General features: G+C 45.2%; 1 protein-coding gene across 2 annotated transcripts in view; it reads right to left on the reverse strand.

Moving 5' to 3' along the window:
• Positions 1-22,723, reverse strand: part of LOC137658313 (uncharacterized) — a 65,959-nt gene that overhangs the window by 29,283 nt on the left and 13,953 nt on the right. For both annotated transcript variants that reach the window (XM_068392994.1, XM_068392986.1), the window contains exon 2: positions 12,308-12,378. In XM_068392994.1, the coding sequence (XP_068249095.1) occupies positions 12,308-12,378 (71 nt within the window). The remainder of the gene's footprint in view (positions 1-12,307; positions 12,379-22,723) is intronic.

Consider the following 22,723-nt stretch of genomic DNA (forward strand, 5'->3'; position numbering starts at 1 on the left):
TAGGATGCCTGCACATGATACTAACCACTCTCTCCTGGTCAAAGATTTGTCGGGTGGTAGAGGCGGGATCTTTGATAAATGACTTAGGTTTGTATAGCTTGGAAAAATAAAAATAGCTTTTAAAATGTAGTTTTTATCTTATGCAGATATGAACTTCCCAGTCATTTATATGGTATCTTCCTTAGGTGGGGAAAGTCTCTCAAAAGGTATACCCTTCCTCTCTTAATAAATAAAATTACTACTAAATAATAGCAAAAGATCAAAAGTGAATATTTGAACTGTGTAGCCAGCTCGTAAAGAGGTAAGACCATACATTCAATCCCAGAGGAAAGGATTCTTTGCCAGGGGGTGAAGCCATATGATCATCAAGAGTTATGTAAAGAGTACAGTATCTCCAATATATCATCAAACATTCTTAATTGCATTACGGTGAATTCCAAGCGAAAGCTTTCTGTCCAACCGTGATCACCACCCGACTTGATACCCATTACATACCTTTATAATGCAGATTATAATTGATGGCATTGATAGAATAATTATGTGTCCCATAAGAGCGTACAATTAGATTATTTGTTGTGCTGCAACAATAGGCCCAAAAGAGAAAGTGTCTAAAGACCTGCGTGTGTAATGTTCAAGATAATGGTCCGTAAAAGTGGTTTGTCTATTCCACACACTAGCTGTGAGGACTTGTGCTACAGAGTGGTTTTTGCAGAATGCTAGGGTAGTGGAAAGCCCATGGGTATTATGTGCTCGATGGGGGGACATTGATGATGCTTTCCCTGAAGATTTATAAGCTCTCATGATTGTTCTCTCAACTAAAATGTGATTATGTTTCTGGATACTTTCTTTTCTTTTCGGAGCAACCAGTGCTCACAAACAAATTAGAGATTTCAGGCTTAAGATACTGCGTTCTTTTCAGTTATTTAAGCATTGCTCTTACGGGACATCATAACAAGTCATCCAGGTCATCAGTTACCTCTTTGAGAGACAAGATCGTCAGAGTCAAATCTGATATTGTTTTCAATTGGATTCTGGGTTGTGGCCACAAATTTGGGAAAAAAGATAATGATAATTCCTTCCACTCTCTGGAATGTGACGTAAGATAAGATAGACCATATAATTTGTTTGGCAAGGAGGAAGACTGTCTTTAAGGTAAGGTCCCTGTCTAAGGTTTTATGCAAGGGTTAGTAAGGGTCTTTTTTTAAGGCCCTGAGAACCTTAGTCACATCCCAGGTAGGGGATTTGAGTTCTCGAGGACGATACTGCTCAAAACTTGTAATGAGAGCTGAGAGTTCTCATGAGGAGGAGAGGTAAAGACCCTTCAGTTTGTAAATATGGCTCAAGGCTGAGCGGTAGCCTTTTATTGCAATAACTGAAAAAGTTTTTTTGTTCCACAGAAACACAAAAAAAATCTGCAATCAGGGGAATAATGGCCTTAATTCCCCTACAACACCATTCACAGAATATTTTCCACTTAGCCTGGTAGACTGCTACGAACGACTTTCTTAGATACAGTATACGGAAAGTTATTTCTCAGAGGATCTCGAAAAGCCTTTCTTTCGGAGGAGATGCAGGATAGTCTCTAGCCGTGAAGTGACAGCCAATGCACTGCGTCATGGAACTTTCTTATGTGTGGTTGTCATAACAGGTTTTGCCATTCAGGAAATTATTATGGAACTTCTGTGAGAAGTTCCAAACGGTTTCTGCGGAACAGTAGGGTTGCAGCAAGACCACGAATATCGTGTGCTCGAAGGGGGCCCCTGGCGACACTTCCCCTAAGCATTGGAAGTTCTCAATATAGATTTCTCAACCAGTAAGAAGATGCATTTTCGAAAACTTCCTCTGGTGCAACAAGTGTTCATGCCCGGATTGAAAATTTTTTTGGCCTACTATCTGTCGTTCATTTCTAAAACTTTTGAATTGATCTCACTGGACGGAGTAAAATAATACCCAGGTCATTGGTGGCCTCCTTGAGAGATGAGATTGTGAAAGTGCAAATGATATTCCCCTGGGAATCAGGGTTCTGGTCACAAACTCAAATGCAAAGAGTACGAAAAATTCTTTGTACTCTTTGGAATGGGGCACAAGATGATATGAACCATGTAGTCTACTGTACTTATTATCCTTAGCTGAAGGTAAGGCAAGGAAGAAAGCAGTCTTTAAGGTGAGATCCCTGTCTTAGGCTTTATATATGGGATTGTGGGGGGGGTGCTTTCTTCAAAGACTTGAGCACCCTCTTCTACATTCCAAGAGGAGAGGTTTTGCTCTCAGGAGGGACAAGCCTGCCTGCTAAAAACCCGAATAAAAGCTGAGAGTTCTCCCAAAGTGGGGAGGTCAAGCTCTTTCAGTTTGAGAACTTGGTTCAAGGCCTAGCAGTAGTCTTATACAGCCATGACTGAAAAGGAATTAATTCCTCAGGATCATTAAATAGCCCATGTTCAGGGCATTGAGAGAGACAATATCCCTCATATAACCCCCATTACTAAAGGTTCCCTTTGGCCTGATAGCCTGTTGCAGAGAACTTTCGGGGACATATGGGCAATTGTTTCGCAATTGGGCTCAAACTCCTTTAGGAAGCAATGCCGACTAGCCTCCCATTGTGACATGGCAGGCAATGCACTGCGACTTGGAACTTTTCTTGAGCGTGGTTGACCTATTAGGTTTTGGTCCTTCTGAGTATTTTCTCGGGGTTTCCATGAGAAGTTCCAGTAGATCTGAGTACCACTCTTCTGTTGTCTCCTTTAAAGATACTCGCATGTCTCTGACTCCATTGGATGTTCAGATTTCGTTCAAAGTCTTAGGGATCAGACAAAACAGTGTAAGATTGTAAGAGTCCAAACTGTCTCATGGATACTAAAGAAGTATTGCCTATTAATGTAGTTTTTGGTCTAGAACTGATTAGCAATAAACCACAAGCGAGAGGTGATTACGCCACCAGATCTGGAACCTTACAAGGTCAAGAGTCTCATTACTGCTAGGAGGAGCAAAGGCCATTCTGTGCCTATTGCTTTCCCTGATTAATTCTGAAAGTTAGCAACAACCGTTTTCAACTCGAGAATAACTTTATTGAGAGGGAGGATGTTTTGGTCTGAGCTCACTCGTGTATCTCTACTACCAGGTGGCATGTCAGGAGCATTGAGAAGGGGAAGGTTGTTGATGGGCAGCCAAGAAAGAGGCCTTAGGCCCAAGAGTGGAACTTTGCTTTTCAAACGGACGAGCGCTTTGATATGTCCTAAGGACCCGATGGCAGGGGGTGGGAACTGTAAACAGACACCTAATCCCCCGTCTTCTAGCTCTGAAGAGCTGGAATGTGGTACTGACAAATTATCTACCCATTTCCGGAAAACTCTAGGAGGCAACCACTCAGGTGAACGTTGTCTCTCCCGTGGGCAGGAAGGTTGATCGACACCTGTTGCAGAAGTGGGAGGATCATTCCGTGAACGGGAAGATAATCCCAAAAAAGCTGGTGAAGAGTGCTCATTCCATGCATAGGAGGGTTTAACCAACACCTGGAGGAATTCATGCAAAGGAATCCTCTAATGGGATACTACAAATCTGTCAAGCGTTCATCCGCTAAAACTGAACGAACAAGAGCAGGTGCTGAGGGTACTCCAGCAAGAGACACAAGAGACTCCTTTGGTATTAGACTGCCGGAGTATCAGGGAGAAGGATCATAAATACCTTTAAACGAGGGAGTGCTGCCATCACCCCGTGTCTCTTGCTGATGAACTTCAAGAAGCCCTTCCTTACAAGGGGATCCCGGGAGGCCCAAGGATGGTCACGCAGAAAGAGAATCTCCTGAGGACGAAGTCTACACTGCTTATCCCGGGGAAGTAACAGAAACTTTGGGCTCTCAAGGTTGTCCAAGGGTCAAGGCGCCTCCACTCGTAGCCGATTGGTCCCCAGAAGAGACTAATCAGGCAGAGTCGAAGTGATGGGATTAAAACGTCGGAGAAAGTAGGCAAGGTTTCTTCAACTTTGTGGATGACCCAAAAGGTGAAGAATCCATCTTTCCCTTCTTCTGGCGTCTGCTAAATCGTTGCCACTGGGAGGGAAGCCACTCCCTACGCAATTTAATGTACAGGGAGACTCCTGCATACAAGTGTGAACCCTGCACACAGGACAAAGGGCATGAGGATCAGTCTCCAGCGCAGACATGAAGGTGCCACAATGGCGCCCTTCCCTACCTAGACAAATCCACAATCTAAAAATAAATTTAAGAATGCAATCACTCTTACATACAAGAGAAAGGGCTGTGGTGGCCTATGTGGTAACGTCCCTAACTAGTGATTGTCAGACTGGGGTTCGAGTCCCGCTCAAACTCATAAGTTCCTTTAGTCTCTGCAACCTCACCATCCTAGCTTGGGTAGAGAGGGGGTTTGGGTGCTGATCATATGTATATATAGTCAGTCTCCAGGGCACTGTATTGCTGATAGGGCAATATCACTGTCCCTTGCCTCTACCATTCATGAGTGGCCTTTAAAGGGAAAGCTTTCAATTTTAAGGCCAGTTGGTTTTTAAAGGACCTTAAACAGAATCAAGCAGAGGATAAAGATGTCTATTCTCTTCCAAGCCGAAAAATGTTATTTTCATTAGTAAAATAAATTTTTGAATATACTTACCCGATAATCATGTAGCTGTCAACTCCGTTGCCCGACAGAATTCTACGGAAGGGATACGCCAGCGATCGCTATACAAGAGGGGGGTGTACTCACAAGCGCCACCTGTGGCCAGGTACTGCAGTACTTCTTGTTGACACCACCTCAATTTTTCCTCGGTCCACTGGTTCTATGGGGAGGAAGGGTGGGTCAATTAAATCATGATTATCGGGTAAGTATATTCAAAAATTTATTTTACTAATGAAAATAACATTTTTCAATATTAATCTTACCCGATAATCATGTAGCTGATTCACACCCAGGGAGGTGGGTGAAAACCAGTGTACATGTATATCAAGAAGCTAAGTATCCCGTATTTCATATTATCAGTTATTCAAAATAACAATGAAATTATAAGTACCTGGTAAGGAAGTCGACTTGAGCCATTACTCTGCCTTAAATAAGTTCGTCTTCCTTACTGAGCGCAGCGTTCCTCTTAGGAGGCTGAACAACTCTAAGGTGCTGAAGTATCAAGGGCTGCAACCCATACTAAAGGACCTCATCACAACCTTTAACCTCGGCGCTTCTCAAGAAAGAATTGACCACCCGCCAAATCAACAAGGATGTGGAAGGCTTCTTAGCCGACCGTACAACCCATAAAAAGTATTCAAGAGAAAGGTTAAAAGGTTATGGGATTATGGGAATGTAGTGGCTGAGCCCCCGCCTACTACTGCATTCGTTGCTACGAATGGTCCCAGGGTGTAGCAGTACTCGTAAAGAGACTGGACATCTTTGAGATAGAATGATGCGAACACTGACTTGCTTCTCCAATAGGTTGCATCCATAACACTCTGCAGAGAACGGTTCTGTTTGAAGGCCACTGAAGTAGCCACAGCTCTCACTTCATGTGTCCTTACCTTCAGCAAAGCAAGGTCTTCTTCCTTCAGATGAGAATGTGCTTCCCTAATCAGAAGCCTGAATAGTAAGAAACTGAGTTCTTAGACCTTGGAAAAGAAGGCTTCTTGATAGCACACCATAAGGCTTCTGATTGTCCTCGTAAAGGTTAAGACCTTTTTAGATAGTACCTAAGAGCTCTAACTGGGCAAAGTACTCTCTCCAGTTCATTCCCCACCAAGTTGGACAGGCTTGGGATCTCGAACGACTTAGGCCAAGGACGTGAAGGAAGCTCGTTTAGCAAAAACCGAGCTGCAAGGAACATGTAGCCGTTTCAGATGTGAAAACTATGATCCTGCTGAAGGCGTGGATCTCACTTACTCTTTTAGCTGTTGTCAAGCACACGAGGAAAAGAGTTTTTAATGTGAGGTCCTAAAAAGAGGCTGATTGGAGAGGTTCAAATCTTGATGACATAAGGAACCTTAGGACCACGTCTAGATTCCAGCCTGGAGTGGACAACTGACGTTCCTTTGAGGTCTCAAAAGACCTAGGGAGGTCCTGTAGATCTTTGTTGGTGGAAAGATCCAAGCCTCTGTGGCGGAAAACCGCTGCCAACATACTTCTGTAACCCTTGATCGTAGGAGCTGAAAGGGATCTTACTTTCCTTAGATGTAACAGGAAGTCAGCAATCTGGGTTACAGTGGTACTGGTTGAGGAAACTGCATTGGTCTTGTACCAGCTTCGGAAGACTTCCCCTTGAGACTGATAGACTCTGAGAGTGGATGTTCTCCTTGCTCTGGCAATTGCTCTGGCTGCCTCCTTCGAAAAGCCCCTAGCTCTTGAGAGTCTTTCGAAAGTCTGAAGGCAGTCAGACGAAGAGCGTGGAGGTTTGGGTGTACCTTCTTTACGTGAGGTTGACGTAGAAGGTTCACTCCTAGAGGAAGAGTCCTGGGAATGTCGACCAGCCATTGCAGTACCTCTATGAACCATTCTCTCGCGGGCCAGAGCGGAGCCAACCAACGTCAGCCGTGTCCCTTTGCGAGAGGAGAACTTCTGAAGTACCCTGTTGACAATCTTGAATGGCGGGAATGCATACAGGTCGAGATGGGACCAATCCAGCAGAAAAGCATCCACGTGAACTGCTGCTGGGTCTGGAATCGGAGAACAATACAACAGGAGTCTCTAGGTTATCGAGGTAGCGAACAGATCTATGGTTGGCTGACCCCACAGGGCCCAAAGTCTGCTGCAAACATTCTTGTGAAGGGTCCACTCTGTGGGGATGACCTGACCCTTCCGGCTGAGGCGATCTGCCATGACATTCATACCGCCCTGAATGAACCTCGTTACCAGCGTGAGCTTTCGATCTTTTGACCAGATGAGGAGGTCCCTTGCGATCTAGAACAACTTCCACGAAAGAGTCCCTCCCTGCTTGGAGATGTAAGCCAGGGCTGTGGTGTTGTCAGAGTCCACCTCCACCACCTTGTTAAGCTGGAGGGACTTGAAGTTTATCAAGGCCAGAAGAACCGCCAACAACTCCTTGCAATTGATGTGAAGTGTCCTTTGCTCCTGATTCCATGTTCCCGAGCATTCCTGTCCGTCCAAAGTCGCACCCCAGCCCGTGTCTGATGCGTCCGAGAGGAGACGGCGGTCGGGTTTCTGAACAGCCAAAGGTAGACTTCCTTGAGAAGAAAGCTGTTCTTACACCACGCGAGAGTAGACCTCCTCTCTTCGGAAACAGGAACTGAGACCGTCTCTAGCGTCATGTCCTTTATCCAGTGAGCAGCTAGATGATACTGAAGGGGGCGGTGGTGGAGTCTCCCTAACACGATGAACAGGGCCAGCGATGAAAGTGTCCCTGTTAGACTCATCCACTACCTGACTGAGCATCGGTTCCTTCTCAGCATGCTCTGGATGCATTCTAGGGCTTGGAAGATACTTGGGGCCGACGGAAAAGCCCGAAAAGCTCGACTCTGAAGATCCATACCCAGGTAGACAATGGTCTGGGATGGGACGAGCTGGGACTCCTCAAAATTGACCAGGAGGCCCAGTTCCTTGGTCAGATCCATAGTCCATCTGAGAATCTCCAGACAGCGACGACTTGTGGGAGCTCTTAAAAGCCAGTCGTCTGACGGAGCGGGACACAAGATCATGGTACTGCTGCACAGTCTGTGAACTGTCAACCATGGGGAAGCGAGGAAGTACAGTGACAACCCGAAGCTGTCTAGACTGTCTGGGTCGTACAGACAACTCCTTATCGGGTTGCTGAGGTTGCCGCACTGCGTCACAACAAGTCACTTCTGCTGGTAGTTGAACGTCTTCCCAGTGACACACTGACTCCGTAAACAAAAAATCCTCTAACAAGGACTAAGCTTGGACTGCATGTCTTGCAACACAGCTCAAGGTCTATGGGAGCAGGTGTGGTAACAGACGGGGTTAGCGACTGAAGTGGAACCATTACCTTCCCTGGAAGCATGTTATGCTTAAATAAAAGTCCATAGGAGGCTACGCAGCTAAAGGCTCCTCTCCAAATGACAGAGTCCTCAAGGGAATATCAGAAGGAGGGAGAAAAGCACTTTCTCATCTACAGGGACCATATCCGAGAAAAGCTAAGTTCTCTCAGTGAGGGTTTCACTGGTGCAAAAGCAGCAGACTAGAAGGCAACGTTATGAAACTGCTTGACAGTCTAGTGAGTTGGCAACAACCAAAGATGTGTGACTGAGAAGCATGCGGTAAGGTATGCAGAGCATGCTGTATGTAGAGCATGCTGTAAGGTAAGCAGAGCATGTTGCATGGCGTGTAACATTTCTCAGAAATTCCATGACCAGTGCTAGATTGAGTAATATCGCATTACTGTCCATTGAAAGTGCATGTGCCGAGGGAATTGATTTAGACTGTTTTGTTGATGAATTTGATAGCCGGCATGATAATCGTAGAATTAAGCTGCACTAAATATACGTACTATAATCTACTACACCTCAGGAAAGGGAAACTCGCCCTGTTGGCAACACTGCATTACTTCATGCATGCTTGCATGGGGTTTTAATATCAACATAATATTTACATTATATTCATAACTCATGATTCATTTTTGTTTTGAAGATATTTTTGCCATATTTTTGCGATTTTGTTAAAAATATATTGCAAGGAATACATATATATTTTTTTTTTTTTTTTTTAAGTAATACGAATAACCTCCATTATCATAATGTTTGTGTAGGCATACATGTATATGTTTTACAAATGCAAGTTATGAAAGTAAAGAGGTGTTATTATTGTCATTTGTTATATCAAAGTTGAATGGGAAGAGGCTCAAGCTGAGGAGAAAGTGGCAGATGCATGCGTTGAGGTGGCTGACTCATAGCATGAGGTTCCTGCCTCAAGAGTTGCGCTTGCCTCAAGGGTTGAGGTGGCTGCGCAGAGAGAGGCTCTTGACTCACGAGTTGAGGTTCTTGAGGTGTGAGCTGCGAGAGTTGAGGTGGCGGCTGCGCAGAACGCGACTCCTGTCTCACGAGTTGAGGTTCTTGAGGAGCTTGCCTCGAGAGTTGAGGTTGTAGCTGCGAGAGCTGAGGTGGCTGCCTCAAGGATGGTAGAGGTTGTCGTACCTCAAGAGGTTGCTGCCTCGAGGATGGTCTTACTGCAAGAAACTCTTGCCTCAAAGGAAGAGGAGGTTGTAAGGCATAAGACTCCTGTCCCCATTGTTGAGGAGGTTGTAGCGTGGTAAGAGATTCCTGCCTCAAGGAAGGTGGAGGTTGCTGCACAACGCTGGTAACTGGCAACTCCCAACGCGGCAGCTCACGCATGGAGGTAGCCTGAGGAACCTCAACCTCATACGTCTGGCAGATTGTACTGCGCAGAGGAGGAGGAGCGTTCGCAGGAGGTGTATTAACCTCCTCTGCCTGAAACTCCTGCATCAACACCGCAAGCTGAGACTGCATTGACTGCAGCAAAGACCACTAGAGTTTAAGAAAGACAACAACAAACGGAGCTACTGTCCGTTGAGACTGAGGGTCTAAAACAGCTGGTGCGGCAACAGACGGAGCTACTGCCTGTTGCGATACCACCTTGCCTCTCTGGGAGGTGTGCAGTTGTCGTACTGCAGCAAGTCCGAACTGACCCAGGGCTAATGGCTACACCTAGGAGTTGGACTTGTGCGGAAGGGACCGACTTGCACTTAAAAGCTGCAAGATTGGTCCATGGTTTCTGCGAGAAACCTCTACCGCAGACGAGGAAAGAAAGGGCTCTCTCGTCTTTGTGTGGGTGGGGTGATCACGTCGGCAACGTGTGTAGATACACCCGAAACCACGGAGGGAAAACGTCTGTTCGTCGATCAAGGCCTGCTGAACCCATAAGTCCTTCGACATTACTTCTCCCCTGGGCTTGGGAGCTTGTAAGAGGTCCCAGACTAGGCGAACAACTGGCACGAACAGACGAACCCTCGAACGCAACACTGTAACACTTTGCGCTTATCACTTATCACTTTTGATTTTCTGTTTGCACTTATTTCACTGAACTCGAAACTTTAAGTGGTTTGTACCTGAAACACGCAATTCTATCCTTCCTTAAAAGTTAATAATTGCGAAAACAGAATTACGATGTAACAGAAAAATCTAATGAAAGATAAATAATTCAGTGGCTGGAAAGAGACTAAACACTAGATCAAATAAACTACGTTTAAAATCTCTCACCGCATAAAGCTTGAGAACAAGAATAAAACTCTAGAAACGTTTACCTTCTTCCCCTAAAGAGACTAGGGAGAAGAGCAAAAACGAAAACAACGTTACTCGCTTGAACGAAACGTTTATCCTCCTCTCTCTCCCTCCGTCTCTATCTCTCTCTCTCTCTCTCTCTCTCTCTTGACTTAGAACCTGAGAGAAGAGCCCAATCATATATATCGTTAAAACATATTATTGTTAAAGGAAAAAAACTGAAAGATTTCCCAAATAAAAAGTTCCTTTATTAGAATTAAAACCATTAAGCTAAGAAAGAATGAACAAAACGCTAGAAACGGTTTACTCTTACTGCAACGTGACACCGTGAAAATTCTCTCTCTATCATAACCATAGAGCGCAAGTTGAACGTTCTGAACGTCAACAACTGCAGAGACAAAACAAAACGTTAGTTCAACTTTGAAAACAGTACGAGACTATCAAAGAAATTCTTTCAAAAACATTAAAATAGCATAATATGTTAACAGGTAAAACCGAAATGACGGGCTCAATGTTAATTAACTTCGGTACAAGAAAAGACCGCCTACTATTAGGAAAGGTCGAATATAAACAAATATAAAAATTAATTTTAATAAGTTTATAAAAAAGGAAGTTAATCGAAGAGGCCTATAAGAGGCGGAGAGATATAAAATAAATCTATAACTTTTGTTAAGCAAAATTAAGAAAGAGAGTCTATACTCTCTTAGACACCAACACTTCCGTCTAAGGGAAGGGTCGGCCATTTAAAAGTGAAAGAGAGTTCATACTCTCTTCGTCACCATAATTAATCAAATTAATTCCAAAAGCTAGCTAAGCTCACAATAAAACTTCCTGAATAGCGAAAGCTAAAATCTAGAGCAAATACATCACCAAATCGTGAGCAAAAACTCCAGAATCAACAGCGTATCCATGTAGGTCTAGCCGGAGGCACGACAGAGGAAAAATTGAGGTGGTGTCAACAAGAAGTACTGCAGTACCTGGCCACAGGTGGCGCTTGTGAGTACACCCCCCTCTTGTATAGCGATCGCTGGCGTATCCCTTCCGTAGAATTCTGTCGGGCAACGGAGTTGACAGCTACATGATTATCGGGTAAGATTAATATTGAAAAAAGGGCTTATTTTGGCTACTGCATGCGAGACCAGGGCAGTTGGTCCTAAACCCCGCTGCTAACTAGCAGTCGGTACTTGCACCTCGCTGTCGCCAAAATATTAAGGCTAGTTTCAGCTGTCTCTAAAATATATCTCAATGGTAAAGAGTTAAAAGGTTAGTACAGTATTTGGTGCCAGAACAAATAAACTTTTCAAAAATAATCCATCTTTTGACTGAGTGTGGTACCATAAAAAATACTGTCTGAATGAGAATAGTGATAACATGAACCAATTGCTACATTTCTAAAATTAAATTTGCAAATTCTCAATAAATATACTGAACACACACAATACTAATGCTAGCTTAAAAAAAAAGATGGATATTGAGGACCCACAGCTATGTCAAACTCCTGACCAGGTAACCTGAAAAATCTCATGTAAAAAACAACCACAGTACTGTATATATCAAGCCAACTATGAATATTTGAATCCTTCATTGGGACTGAAGGAGACTGTTAGAAAGGGTTAGCATTCTTTCCTTCTAACCAGAATATCCTTATCGTAATTAAGGCAGCTACTTGAGCCATAACTTAATCATCAGTATGGCTGATTTCCTGTTTGTTTTCTTCTAAAACGATGAGCTGAGAGGGGCCAAGGTGAAGGCCCAAAAAAATCAGTTTGTACTCAATTCTTGATATGGTTTGTAATAAACATGCCACATACAGACCCCATGTGATATGAAACATGAACTACTGAATTGAGTAAAGGGGCAAAAACATACAGCAATGTACAGTATACTAAAAATGGAAGATCTGCTATTAACAAAAGCTCAGCAATAAGTGACATGTTCGAGTGTGAGAAAAATCTTGCGTATAGCTATCTCCTCTAAGTTAGAGACGCTAACGGGTCAGTATAATTCTAGGAATTGGAACATGCAAAAACCACAAGAAAATACACTAATATATAAATAACTTTTCATCTCATTTAATAAAACACACACTTCAAAAATACATTAACTTACTTTCGCTCTTTCCTCAACTGCCGGACAATTTTCTTCACTTGATACACTCTGTGAACCAACATTTCATTTTCCTAGGGAAAGAAATGTTATTTTTATTAATAAAATAAATTTTTGAATATACTTACCCGATAATCATGTAGCTGTCAACTCCGTTGCCCGACAGAATTCTATGGAGGGATACGCCAGCTATCACAATACTAGAAGGGGGTGTATTCACCAGCGCCACCTGTGGCCAGGTACTCAAGTACTTCTTGTTGACACCTCCTCAATTATTCCTCGGTCCACTGGTTCTCTATGGGGAGGAAGGGAGGGTCGATTAAATCATGATTATCGGGTAAGTATATTCAAAAATTTATTTTATTAATAAAAATAACATTTTTCAATATTAAACTTACCCGATAATCATGTAGCTGATTCACACCCAGGGGGGTGGGTGAAAACCAGTGTACAAGATTAAAGGATAGCTAAGTATCCCATATTTCATATAATCAGTTATCCACAATAACAATGAAATAATAAGTACCTGGTAAGGAAGTCGACTTGAACCGTTACTCTGCCTTTAATAAGATCGTCTTCCTTACTGAGCGCAGCGTTCCTCTTGGGAGGCTGAATCAACTCAAAGGTGCTAAAGTATACAGGGCTGCAACCCATACTAAAGGACCTCATCACAACCTTTAACCTTGGCGCTTCTCAAGAAAGAATTGACCACCCGCCAAATCAACAAGGATGTGGAAGGCTTCTTAGCCGACCGTACAACCCATAAAAAGTATTCAAGAGAAAGGTTAAAAAGTTATGGGATTATGGGAATGTAGTGGCTGAGCCCTCGCCTACTACTGCATTCGTTGCTACGAATGGACCCAGGGTGTAGCAGTACTCGTAAAGAGACTGGACATCTTTGAGATAGAATGATGCGAACACTGACTTGTTTCTCCAATAGGTTGCATCCATAACACTCTGCAGAGAACGGTTCTGTTTGAAGGCCACTGAAGTAGCCACAGCTCTCACTTCATGTGTCCTTACCTTCAGCAAAGCAAGGTCTTCTTCCTTCAGATGAGAATTTGCTTCTCTAATCAGAAGCCTGATGTAGTAAGAAACTGAGTTCTTAGACATTGGTAGAGAAGGCTTCTTGATAGCACACCATAAGGCTTCTGATTGTCCTCGTAATGGTTTTGACCTTCTTAGATAGTACTTAAGAGCTCTAACTGGGCAAAGTACTCTCTCCAGTTCGTTCCCCACCATGTTGGACAGGCTTGGGATCTCGAACGACTTAGGCCAAGGACGGGAAGGAAGCTCGTTTTTAGCCAAAAAACCGAGCTGCAAGGAACATGTAGCCGTTTCAGATGTGAAACCTATGTTCCTGCTGAAGGCGTGGATCTCACTTACTCTTTTACCTGTTGCTAAGCACACGAGGAAAAGAGTTTTTAATGTGAGGTCCTTAAAAGAGGCTGATTGGAGCGGTTCAAATCCTGATGACATTAGGAACCTTAGGACCACGTCTAGATTCCAGCCTGGAGTGGACAACCGACGTTCCTTTGAGGTCTCAAAAGACCTAAGGAGGTCCTGTAGATCTTTGTTGGAGGAAAGATCCAAGCCTCTGTGGCGGAAAACCGCTGCCAACAAACTTCTGTAACCCTTGATCGTAGGAGCTGATAGGGATCTTACGTTCCTTAGATGTAACAGGAAGTCAGCAATCTGGGTTACATTGGTACTGGTTGAGGAAAACTGCATTGGCCTTGCACCAGCTTCGGAAGACTTCCCATTAAGACTGATAGACTCTGAGAGTGGATGTCGTCCTTGCTCTGGCAATCGCTCTGGCTGCCTCCTTCGAAAAGCCTCTAGCTCTTGAGAGTCTTTCGATAGTCTGAAGGCAGTCAGACGAAGAGCGTGGAGGTTGGGTGTACCTTCTTTACGTGAGGTTGACGCAGAAGGTCCACTCTAGGAGGAAGAGTCCTGGGAACGTCGACCAGCCATTGCAGTACCTCAGTGAACCATTCTCTCGCGGGCCAGAGGGGAGCAACCAACGTCAGCCGTGTCCCTTTGTGAGAGGCGAACTTCTGAAGTACCCTGTTGACAATCTTGAACGGCGGGAATGCATACAGGTTGAGATGAGACCAATCCAGCAGAAAGGCATCCACGCGAACTGCTGCAGGGTCTGGAATCGGAGAACAATACAAGAGGAGCCTCTTGGTCATCGAGGTAGCGAATAGATCTATGGTTGGCTGACCCCACAGGGCCCAAAGTCTGCTGCAAACATTCTTGTGAAGGGTCCACTCTGTGGGGAAGACCTGACCCTTCCGGCTGAGGCGATCTGCCATGACATTCATATCGCCCTGAATGAGCCTCGTTACCAGCGTGAGCTTTCGATCTTTTGACCAAATGAGGAGGTCCCTTGCGATCTCGAACAACTTCCTCGAATGAGTCCCTCCCTGCTTGGAGATGTAAGCCAAGGCTGTGGTGTAGTCGGAGTTCACCTCCACCACCTTGTTAAGCTGGAGGGACTTGAAGTTTATCAAGGCCAAATGAACTGCCAACAACTCCTTGCAATAGCTGTGAAGTGTCCTTTGCTCCTGATTCCATGTTCCCGAGCATTCCTGTCCGTCCAGTGTCGCACCCCAGCCCGTGTCCGATGCGTCCGAGAAGAGACGGTGGTCGGAGGTCTGAACAGCCAAAGGTAGACCTTCCTTGAGAAGAATGCTGTTCTTCCACCACGTTAGAGTAGACCTCATCTCTTCGGAAACAGGAACTGAGCCCGTCTCTAGCGTCATGTCCTTTATCCAGTGAGCAGCTAGATGATACTGAAGGGGGCGGAGGTGGAGTCTCCCTAACTCGATGAACAGGGCCAGCGATGAAAGTGTCCCTGTTAGACTCATCCACTGCCTGACTAAGCATCGGTTCCTTCTCAGCATGCTCTGGATGCATTCTAGGGCTTGGAAGATCCTTGGGGCCGACGGACAAGTCCGAAAAGCTCGACTCTGAAGATCCATACCCAAGGAGACAATGGTCTGGGATGGAACGAGCTGAGACTCCTCAAAATTGACCAGGAGGCCCAGTTCCTTGGTCAGATCCATAGTCCATTTGAAAATCTCCAGACAGCGACGACTTGAGGGAGCTCTTAAAAGCCAGTCGTCTGACGGAGCCGGACACAAGATCATGATACTGCTGCACAGTCTGTAAACTGTCAATCATGGGCAAGCGAGGAAGTACAGTGACAACCCGAATCTGTCTAGACTGTCTGGGCCGTACAGACAACTCCTTAACGGGTTGCTGAGGTTGCCGCACTGCGTCACAACAAGTCCCTTCTGTTGGTTGTTGAACGTCTTCCCCGTGACACATTGACTCCGTAAACAAAAAATCCTCTAACAAGGACTAAGCTTGGACTGCATGTCATGCAACACAGCTCAAGGTCTATGGGAGCAGGTGTGGTAACAGACGGGATTAGCGGCTGAAGTGTAACCATTACCTTCCCTGTAAGCATGTTATGCTTAAATAAAAGTCCATAAGAGGTTATGCAGCTAAAGGCTCCCTCCAAATGACAGAGTCCTCAAGGGAATATCAGAAGGAGGGAGAAAAGAACTTTCTCATCTACAGGGACCTTATCCTAGAAAAGCTAAGTTCTCTGAGTGAGGGTTCACTGGTGCAAAGCAGCAGACTAGAAGGCAACGTTATGAAACTGCTTGACAGTCTAGTGAGTTGGCAACAACCCAAGATGAGTTGAGAAGCATGCGGTAAGGTATGCAGAGCATGATGTATGCAGAGTATGCTGTATGCAGAGCATGCTATATGCAGAGCATGTTGTATGCAGAGCATGCTGAATGCAGAGCATGCTGAATGCTGAGCATGTAGTAAGCAGAGCCTGCTGTAAGCAGAGCCTGCTGAAAGGAAAGCAGAGCGTGTGCATGGGGTTTAACATTTCTCAGAAATTCCATGACCAGTGCTAGAGTGCTTTATGCATGCTTGCATGGGGTTTAAACCATGGTATGCTGAACAGCAGAGTCAGAACGAGCTGGAACAACAATAGTGTGGTTTCCTCTTCAAGACTCCGATGAGGGAACACCTGAGGCTCAGTCTGCAAAGGCTGAATAAAAGACAAGCAGAAGGAAGGCGCATGGGTGGAGGAGGCTGACTCCTAGCATGAGTGGTTGAACCCAAGGGTTGCGCTTGCTGAGCGGTTGGCGGAAGCGGAGTAGCAAGTTCCAGTTCCTGTGGTGTGAGCGGAGCGCGATGAGGAAGAGGCTGCGCAGAACAAGGTAAATGTCTCGCTAGAGCCAAGACCTTTCTAAAATCAACAGACAATGGAGAAAGCTTAGACTCCTCCACGTCTGATGAGGGATCAAGATGTGCCTCCTCATCATCCGACACTTCATCAGCAGAAGGTAGCGAAGCAAAAGGACCAGAATGCTGAACCGCAGAGTCAGAACGGGTAGGAACAACAACAGAGGTTTCCTCAACTTGAGGGAAAACCTGAGGTTCAGACTGCATAGGCTGAACAACAGTCGGAGCAGAAGGCAGGTGCAAGGGTGAAGGAGGTTGACTCCTAGCAAGAGTTGCACCCAAGGATTGCACCAGCTGAGCGGAGGACGGAGGCGGAGTAGTCCGTTCCTGTTCCTGAGAGATGAGTGGAGCATGAGAAGGTTGAGGCTGCGCAGAACAAGGTAAAGTTCTAGCAAGCTGAGGCTCCTGAGGCGCAAGTGCATGGTGTAGATGAGCTTGCCTAGATGAGGGTTGAACTCGGTGCAGCGCTGGTTGAGCAGACAGACTCACGGAGGGGAGAGGTTGTTGTACCCCAACCGAGAGTTGCACCACTGGTGGAGCAGCAAGGGGAGGAGGAGGAAGAGTGTAACTCTCCTGATCCCAAAGCAAGGGTTGCCTTAAAGAAGGCTGAGGCTGAACAACACTGTGAACAGCAAACTCCGAAAGTGGTTCAACATCGTACGCCTGGCAGATGGTGCTGCGACCAGGCGGAGCAGGTGCAGGCTGGGCGAGCACAGGCGGAGCAGGTGCAGGCTGGGCGAGCACAGGTGCAGCGAGAACAGGTGGAGGGAGTGCAGGAGGTGCAACACTCTCAGCCCGACACTCACGCATCAAGACCGAAAGTTGTGACTGTATGGACTGCAGTAGAGTTAACTTGGGGTCGGCAGACACTAAGTTCTGCTGAGGTAAAGCCTTAACAGCAGAGATCTGTTGTGGCAGAACCTTACTCCTCTTAGGCGGAGTGTAATCAACTGATGACTGAGGAGAGTCAGAGTTAACCCAATGACTGCATTCGGGTTGTGAACTTTAACTTCGTACGTCTGGCATAGGTCTGGACTTAACGTTTAAGAAGTCTTGAGACCTGAGACCAGCGTTACTCTGCCTTTATTTTCTCCCCTAATCTCTTCTGCAGACGAGCAAAATAAGGGCTCAATCGTCTGCGGGTGGGAGTGACGGTCTCGGTAAGACACGCCCACAACCACCGAGAATACTTCTGTGCGTCGATCAAGGCCTGCTGAACCCTTATGCCCTTCGACATTGCTTCTCCCCTGGGCTTGGGAGCTTGCAAGAGGTCCCGGACTGGGAGGACGACTGGCGCGCACAAAAGTACCCTCACTCACTAATCACTTATCACTTTGATTTCTGTTTGCACTTATTTCACTGAACTCGAAACTTTAAGTGGTTTGTACCTGAAAAACGCAATTCTATCCTTTCTCAAAGTTAGTAATTGCGAAAACAGAATTACAATGTAACAGAAAAATCTAATGAAAGATAATTCAGTGGTTGGAAAGAGACTAAACACTAGATCACTCTAGAAACGTTTAGTTTCTTCCCCTAAAGAGACTAGGGAGAAGAGCAAAAAACGATAACGACGTTACTCGTACGCCTGGCAGGCTTGAATGAAACGTTTATCCTCTTTCTCCCTCCGTCTCTATCTCTCTCTCTCTCTCTCTCTCTCTCTCTTGACTTAGAACCTGAGAGAAGAGCCCAATCATATATATCGTTAAAACCTATTATTGTTAAAGGAAAAAAACTGAAAAGTTCCTTTATTAGGATCAAAACCATTAAGTTAAGAAAGAATGAACAAAACGCTAGACACGGTTACTCTTACTGCAACGTGAAACCGTGAACATTCTTTCTCTATCGTAACGATAGAGTGCAAGTTGAACGTTCTGAACGTCAACAACTGCAGAGACAAAACAAAACGTTAGTTCAGCTTTGAAAACAGTACGAGACTGTCAAAGAAAATCTTTCAAACTCTGTGGCGGAAATAGCATAATATGTTAACAGGTAAAACCGAAATGACGGGCTCAAAGTTTATTAACTTCGGTAAAAGACCGCCTACTATTAGGAAGGTCGAATATAAACAAATATAAAAATTAATTTTAATGAGTTTATAATAAAAGGAAGTTAATCGAAGAGGCCTATAAGAGGCGGAGAGATATAAAATAAATCTATAACTTTTGTTAAGCAAAATTAAGAAAGAGAGTCTATACTCTCTTAGACACCAACACTTCCGTCTAAGGGAAGGGTCGGCCATTGAAAAGTGAACGAGAGTTCATACTCTCTCGTCACCAAAATTAATCAAATTAATTCCAAAAGCTAACTAAGCTAATATAGAAGTTTCCAGTAAAGCGACAGCCGAAATCAAAGAGAAATACTTCACCAAAGTCGTGAAAATACTCCAAGAACATAAGCGTATCCCAGAACGTCTTGCCGGAAGCACGACAGAGGAATAATTGAGGAGGTGTCAACAAGAAGTACTTGAGTACCTGGCCACAGGTGGCGCTGGTGAATACACCCCCTTCTAGTATTGTGATAGCTGGCGTATCCCTCCATAGAATTCTGTCGGGCAACGGAGTTGACAGCTACATGATTATCGGGTAAGTTTAATATTGAAAAAAAAGAATTAATATACAAATAAAAACTTAATTTTTAAAAAAATCCATGCATTATAAAAACTTACTCGAATAAACTACACTGAGTACAGTATAGTTACTTTTATCTCAACCGTAAAAAAATTAATTCTAAAAATAAGTTATTTTTCCTAACCGATACTATACATATCCGAGTCTATTAATAAGAGTATGATTTCAGTGAAGTTCTAAATTCCCGTCAACTTTTCTAATGTGGTGTTGGTAGATACAACGAAGTAATAGGGAATCCCCACTCCCCCTACCAACTCACTGAGTAGCCATTTTGACCTTTGCCTAAACATTGTGGGTGGATGAGATGGGAACTCAGATTTGTATAAGCAAGGGATTTTGACGAAGGAAAAATCTATTTCTGGGGAGAGACCTGTGGCGCCCGGTGAAAAGAGTCCTTCTTATATATCTTTTCTGATAAAACCTTCCAATTATACCAGAGAAAGATAAAAGCATGGAATGCTGAGGTTACAACCCTCGCGCGAGCACCTTTTGGGTGTCGTGTATAAAGCAAAGGCGCGTGAAATCCACTATTCACAGGTTGTCTTCCATTTAGTTAATTCCTTCGTCAAAGGGATGGGCCGATACAAAGGCCCTAGCCAACCACCAGCGCCACACCACCCACGCCACGACGCGAGCGCCATCTGATCAACATCCTTCCGGGACCATTGGACCTTCAGTCCATGGGCTCACAGCATAACATCCAGGGGCTTGGGTTGGAAATGGTCACAGGGATCCCCTCCTCCACCAGTGACCTTCTTCCAGAGACCCACTCCCATCCTGGAAGAGTACACCGCGGAGTTACTCAAGAAGAAAGCAATCAAACGGGTTCGATCCCTGAAATTCCAAGGCCGCCTGTTTACAGTCCCGAAGAAAGACTCGTCGGCGTTGAGGGTAGTTCTGGACTTGTCGAAGCTCAACTCTTACATCCTTTGCGACAAGTTCCGTATGCTGACTATCTCTCAGGTACGGACCTTACTTCCCCGTGGGGCCGTCACCACCTCTATCGATCTTACCGACGCCTATTATCATGACCCAGTAGCTCGAAACTTCTCTCCTTACCTAGGCTTCCGTCTCGGCAAGAGAGCCTTTGCATTCAAAGTCATGCCCTTCGGTCTCAGCATTGCCCCCAGGATATTCACTAAACTGGGGGAGACGGTGCTCGAGCAACTCAGACACCAAGGGATACAAATCGTCGCCTATCTGGACGATTGGCTCATTTGGGCCCAGTCGCACCAGGAATGCAACAGAGCTACGTCGAAGGTACTCCATTTTCTCGCCAAACTGGGCTTCCAAGTCAATCTCGTCCCGCCTACAACCATCAAGCCACTTCGAATGGTTAGGCATCCGTTGGGACCTCTCAAAGCACAAGCTCTCCATTCCTCCCAAGAAGGTAAGGGAGATAGCTTCCAAGATCAGGAACTTTCTCAAACACAAACAGGTGTCCAGAAGAGCTTTAGAACGAATCCTCGGCCTTCTCCAATTTGCCTCACTGACCGATCTCCTATTATAAGCCAAACTCAAAGACATTAATCTAGTTTGGAGAAAGAGAGCGACAATACCTTTAAGAGACAAGACCTCGAAGATCCCCTCTGTCTTGAAAATGAGACTACAACCATGGTCCGAACGGAGGAACCTCTCCAAATCGGTTCCTCTACAGTTCCCCTCTCCACAAGTGACAATTCATACCGACGCGTCTCTGAGTGGATGGGGGGGTTACTCCCAACATCAGATGTTTCAGGGCTCTTGGTTACCCGCCATGAGACAGTTCCATATCAATGTTCTCGAAGCCATGGCGGTGTTCTTGACCCTGAAGAGAATCTCTCCTCCGAGGTCAACCCACATCAGAGTAGTCTCAGACAGCACGGCCGTAGTCCACTGCCTCAACAGGGGGGGGGTCCAAATCACCCAACCTGAACAGATCCTGGTCACTATCTTCGCCTTGGCAGCCGACAAAGACTGGTTCCTGTCAGCAACTCACCTAGCAGGAGTCTAGAATGTGACAGCAGACTCATTATCCAGGACGAGCCCACTGAAATCGGAGTGGTCCCTGGACATGCGCTCCTTCCAGTGGATACTCAGGCTGGTTCCAGGTCTCCAGGTAGATCTATTCGCGACCCGACTCAATCACAAACTCCCATGTTATGTGACACCGAACCTGGACCCTCAGGCTTATGCCATGGATGCATTAACCCTGGATTGGAACCATTGGCAGAAGATCTACTTATTCCCTCCAGTGAATCTTCTACTGAAAGTCTTGCACAAACTCCGCTCCTTCAACGGGGCAGTGGCTTTAGTGGCACCTCACTGGCCAAAGAGCAGTTGGTTTCCTCTCCTCCTCGAGTTGAAACTCCGTCCCTTCCGGATCCCATTCCCCAGACTGACCCAAGTGGTCCAAACTCGGACTGTGTCAGATTCCTCAAGCCAAAACCCTAACTTTGTGGATTTCATGAAGTTTGCGGCGCGTAGGGCCGCAAACATCGACCCAGATAATGTCCTCTTTATAGAATCAGACAAAAGGGACTCTACGATTCGCCAATATGGTTCGGCAGTTAAGAAACTAGCAGATTTCTTAAGGACTTCAGACCATTCGGTTATGACTCCTAATTTAGCCATCTCCTTCTTTAGGTCCATATTTGACAAAGGCCTAGCAGCTAACACTATAACCACCATTAAGTCAGCTCTGAGGAAAGTCTTCCTGGTTGGGTTTAACATTAACCTGGCAGAGTCTTATTTCTCGTCTATTCCAAAAGCATGCGCTAGGCTTCGACCTTTGGTTCGTCCACAAAAGGTCTCTTGGTCTCTAAATGATGTCCTCAAACTGGCCTCCGACACGGACAACGAATCCTGCTCCTATATCACTCTTCTTAGGAAGACTTTATTTCTAACAGCTTTGGCCTCGGGTTCTAGAATCTCAGAACTAGCAGCTCTCTCACGAAACTCAGAAAACATGGATTTCCTCCCTTCAGGTGAAGTACTAGCTAAAAACGAGGACCCCCAAAATAGGTGGTCCCCTTGGAAGATTATTCCTCTTCTCCAAGATACTTCTCTATGTCCGGTCACCACTCTCAGGGCCTTTTTAGCCAGGACTGCTACCCGATCGTCTGGCCCCTTGTTTATCAGAGAACAAGGAGGTACCATTTCCATACATGGTATTAGGCAACAGATCCTATACTTCATTAAACAAGCCAATCCGGGATCATTTCCCCATGCTCATGATATCCGGTCCGTAGCTACCTCCATCAATTATTTCCAGAATATGGACTTTGATGACCTTAAAATGTACACGGGTTGGAAATCTCCTATGGTCTTCAAACGTCACTATCTAAAGAACTTACAGGCTCTTAAATACCCAACAGTTGCAGCTGGGAACCTTATCTCTCCCAAGTGATCTTTAGAAAAATACATATTATATTCAAAATTTGGGATTTGTTCCTACATGGAAACAAACGCTTATTCTTTAATAGGAGACTTTCCCGGGATGCTGACTTCCATCCACATCTATTGTCTTAAAAGTGTT

The sequence above is a fragment of the Palaemon carinicauda genome, chromosome 1 (genome assembly GCF_036898095.1).
Source record: "Palaemon carinicauda isolate YSFRI2023 chromosome 1, ASM3689809v2, whole genome shotgun sequence".
NCBI classification, from domain to species: Eukaryota; Metazoa; Arthropoda; class Malacostraca; order Decapoda; family Palaemonidae; genus Palaemon; species Palaemon carinicauda.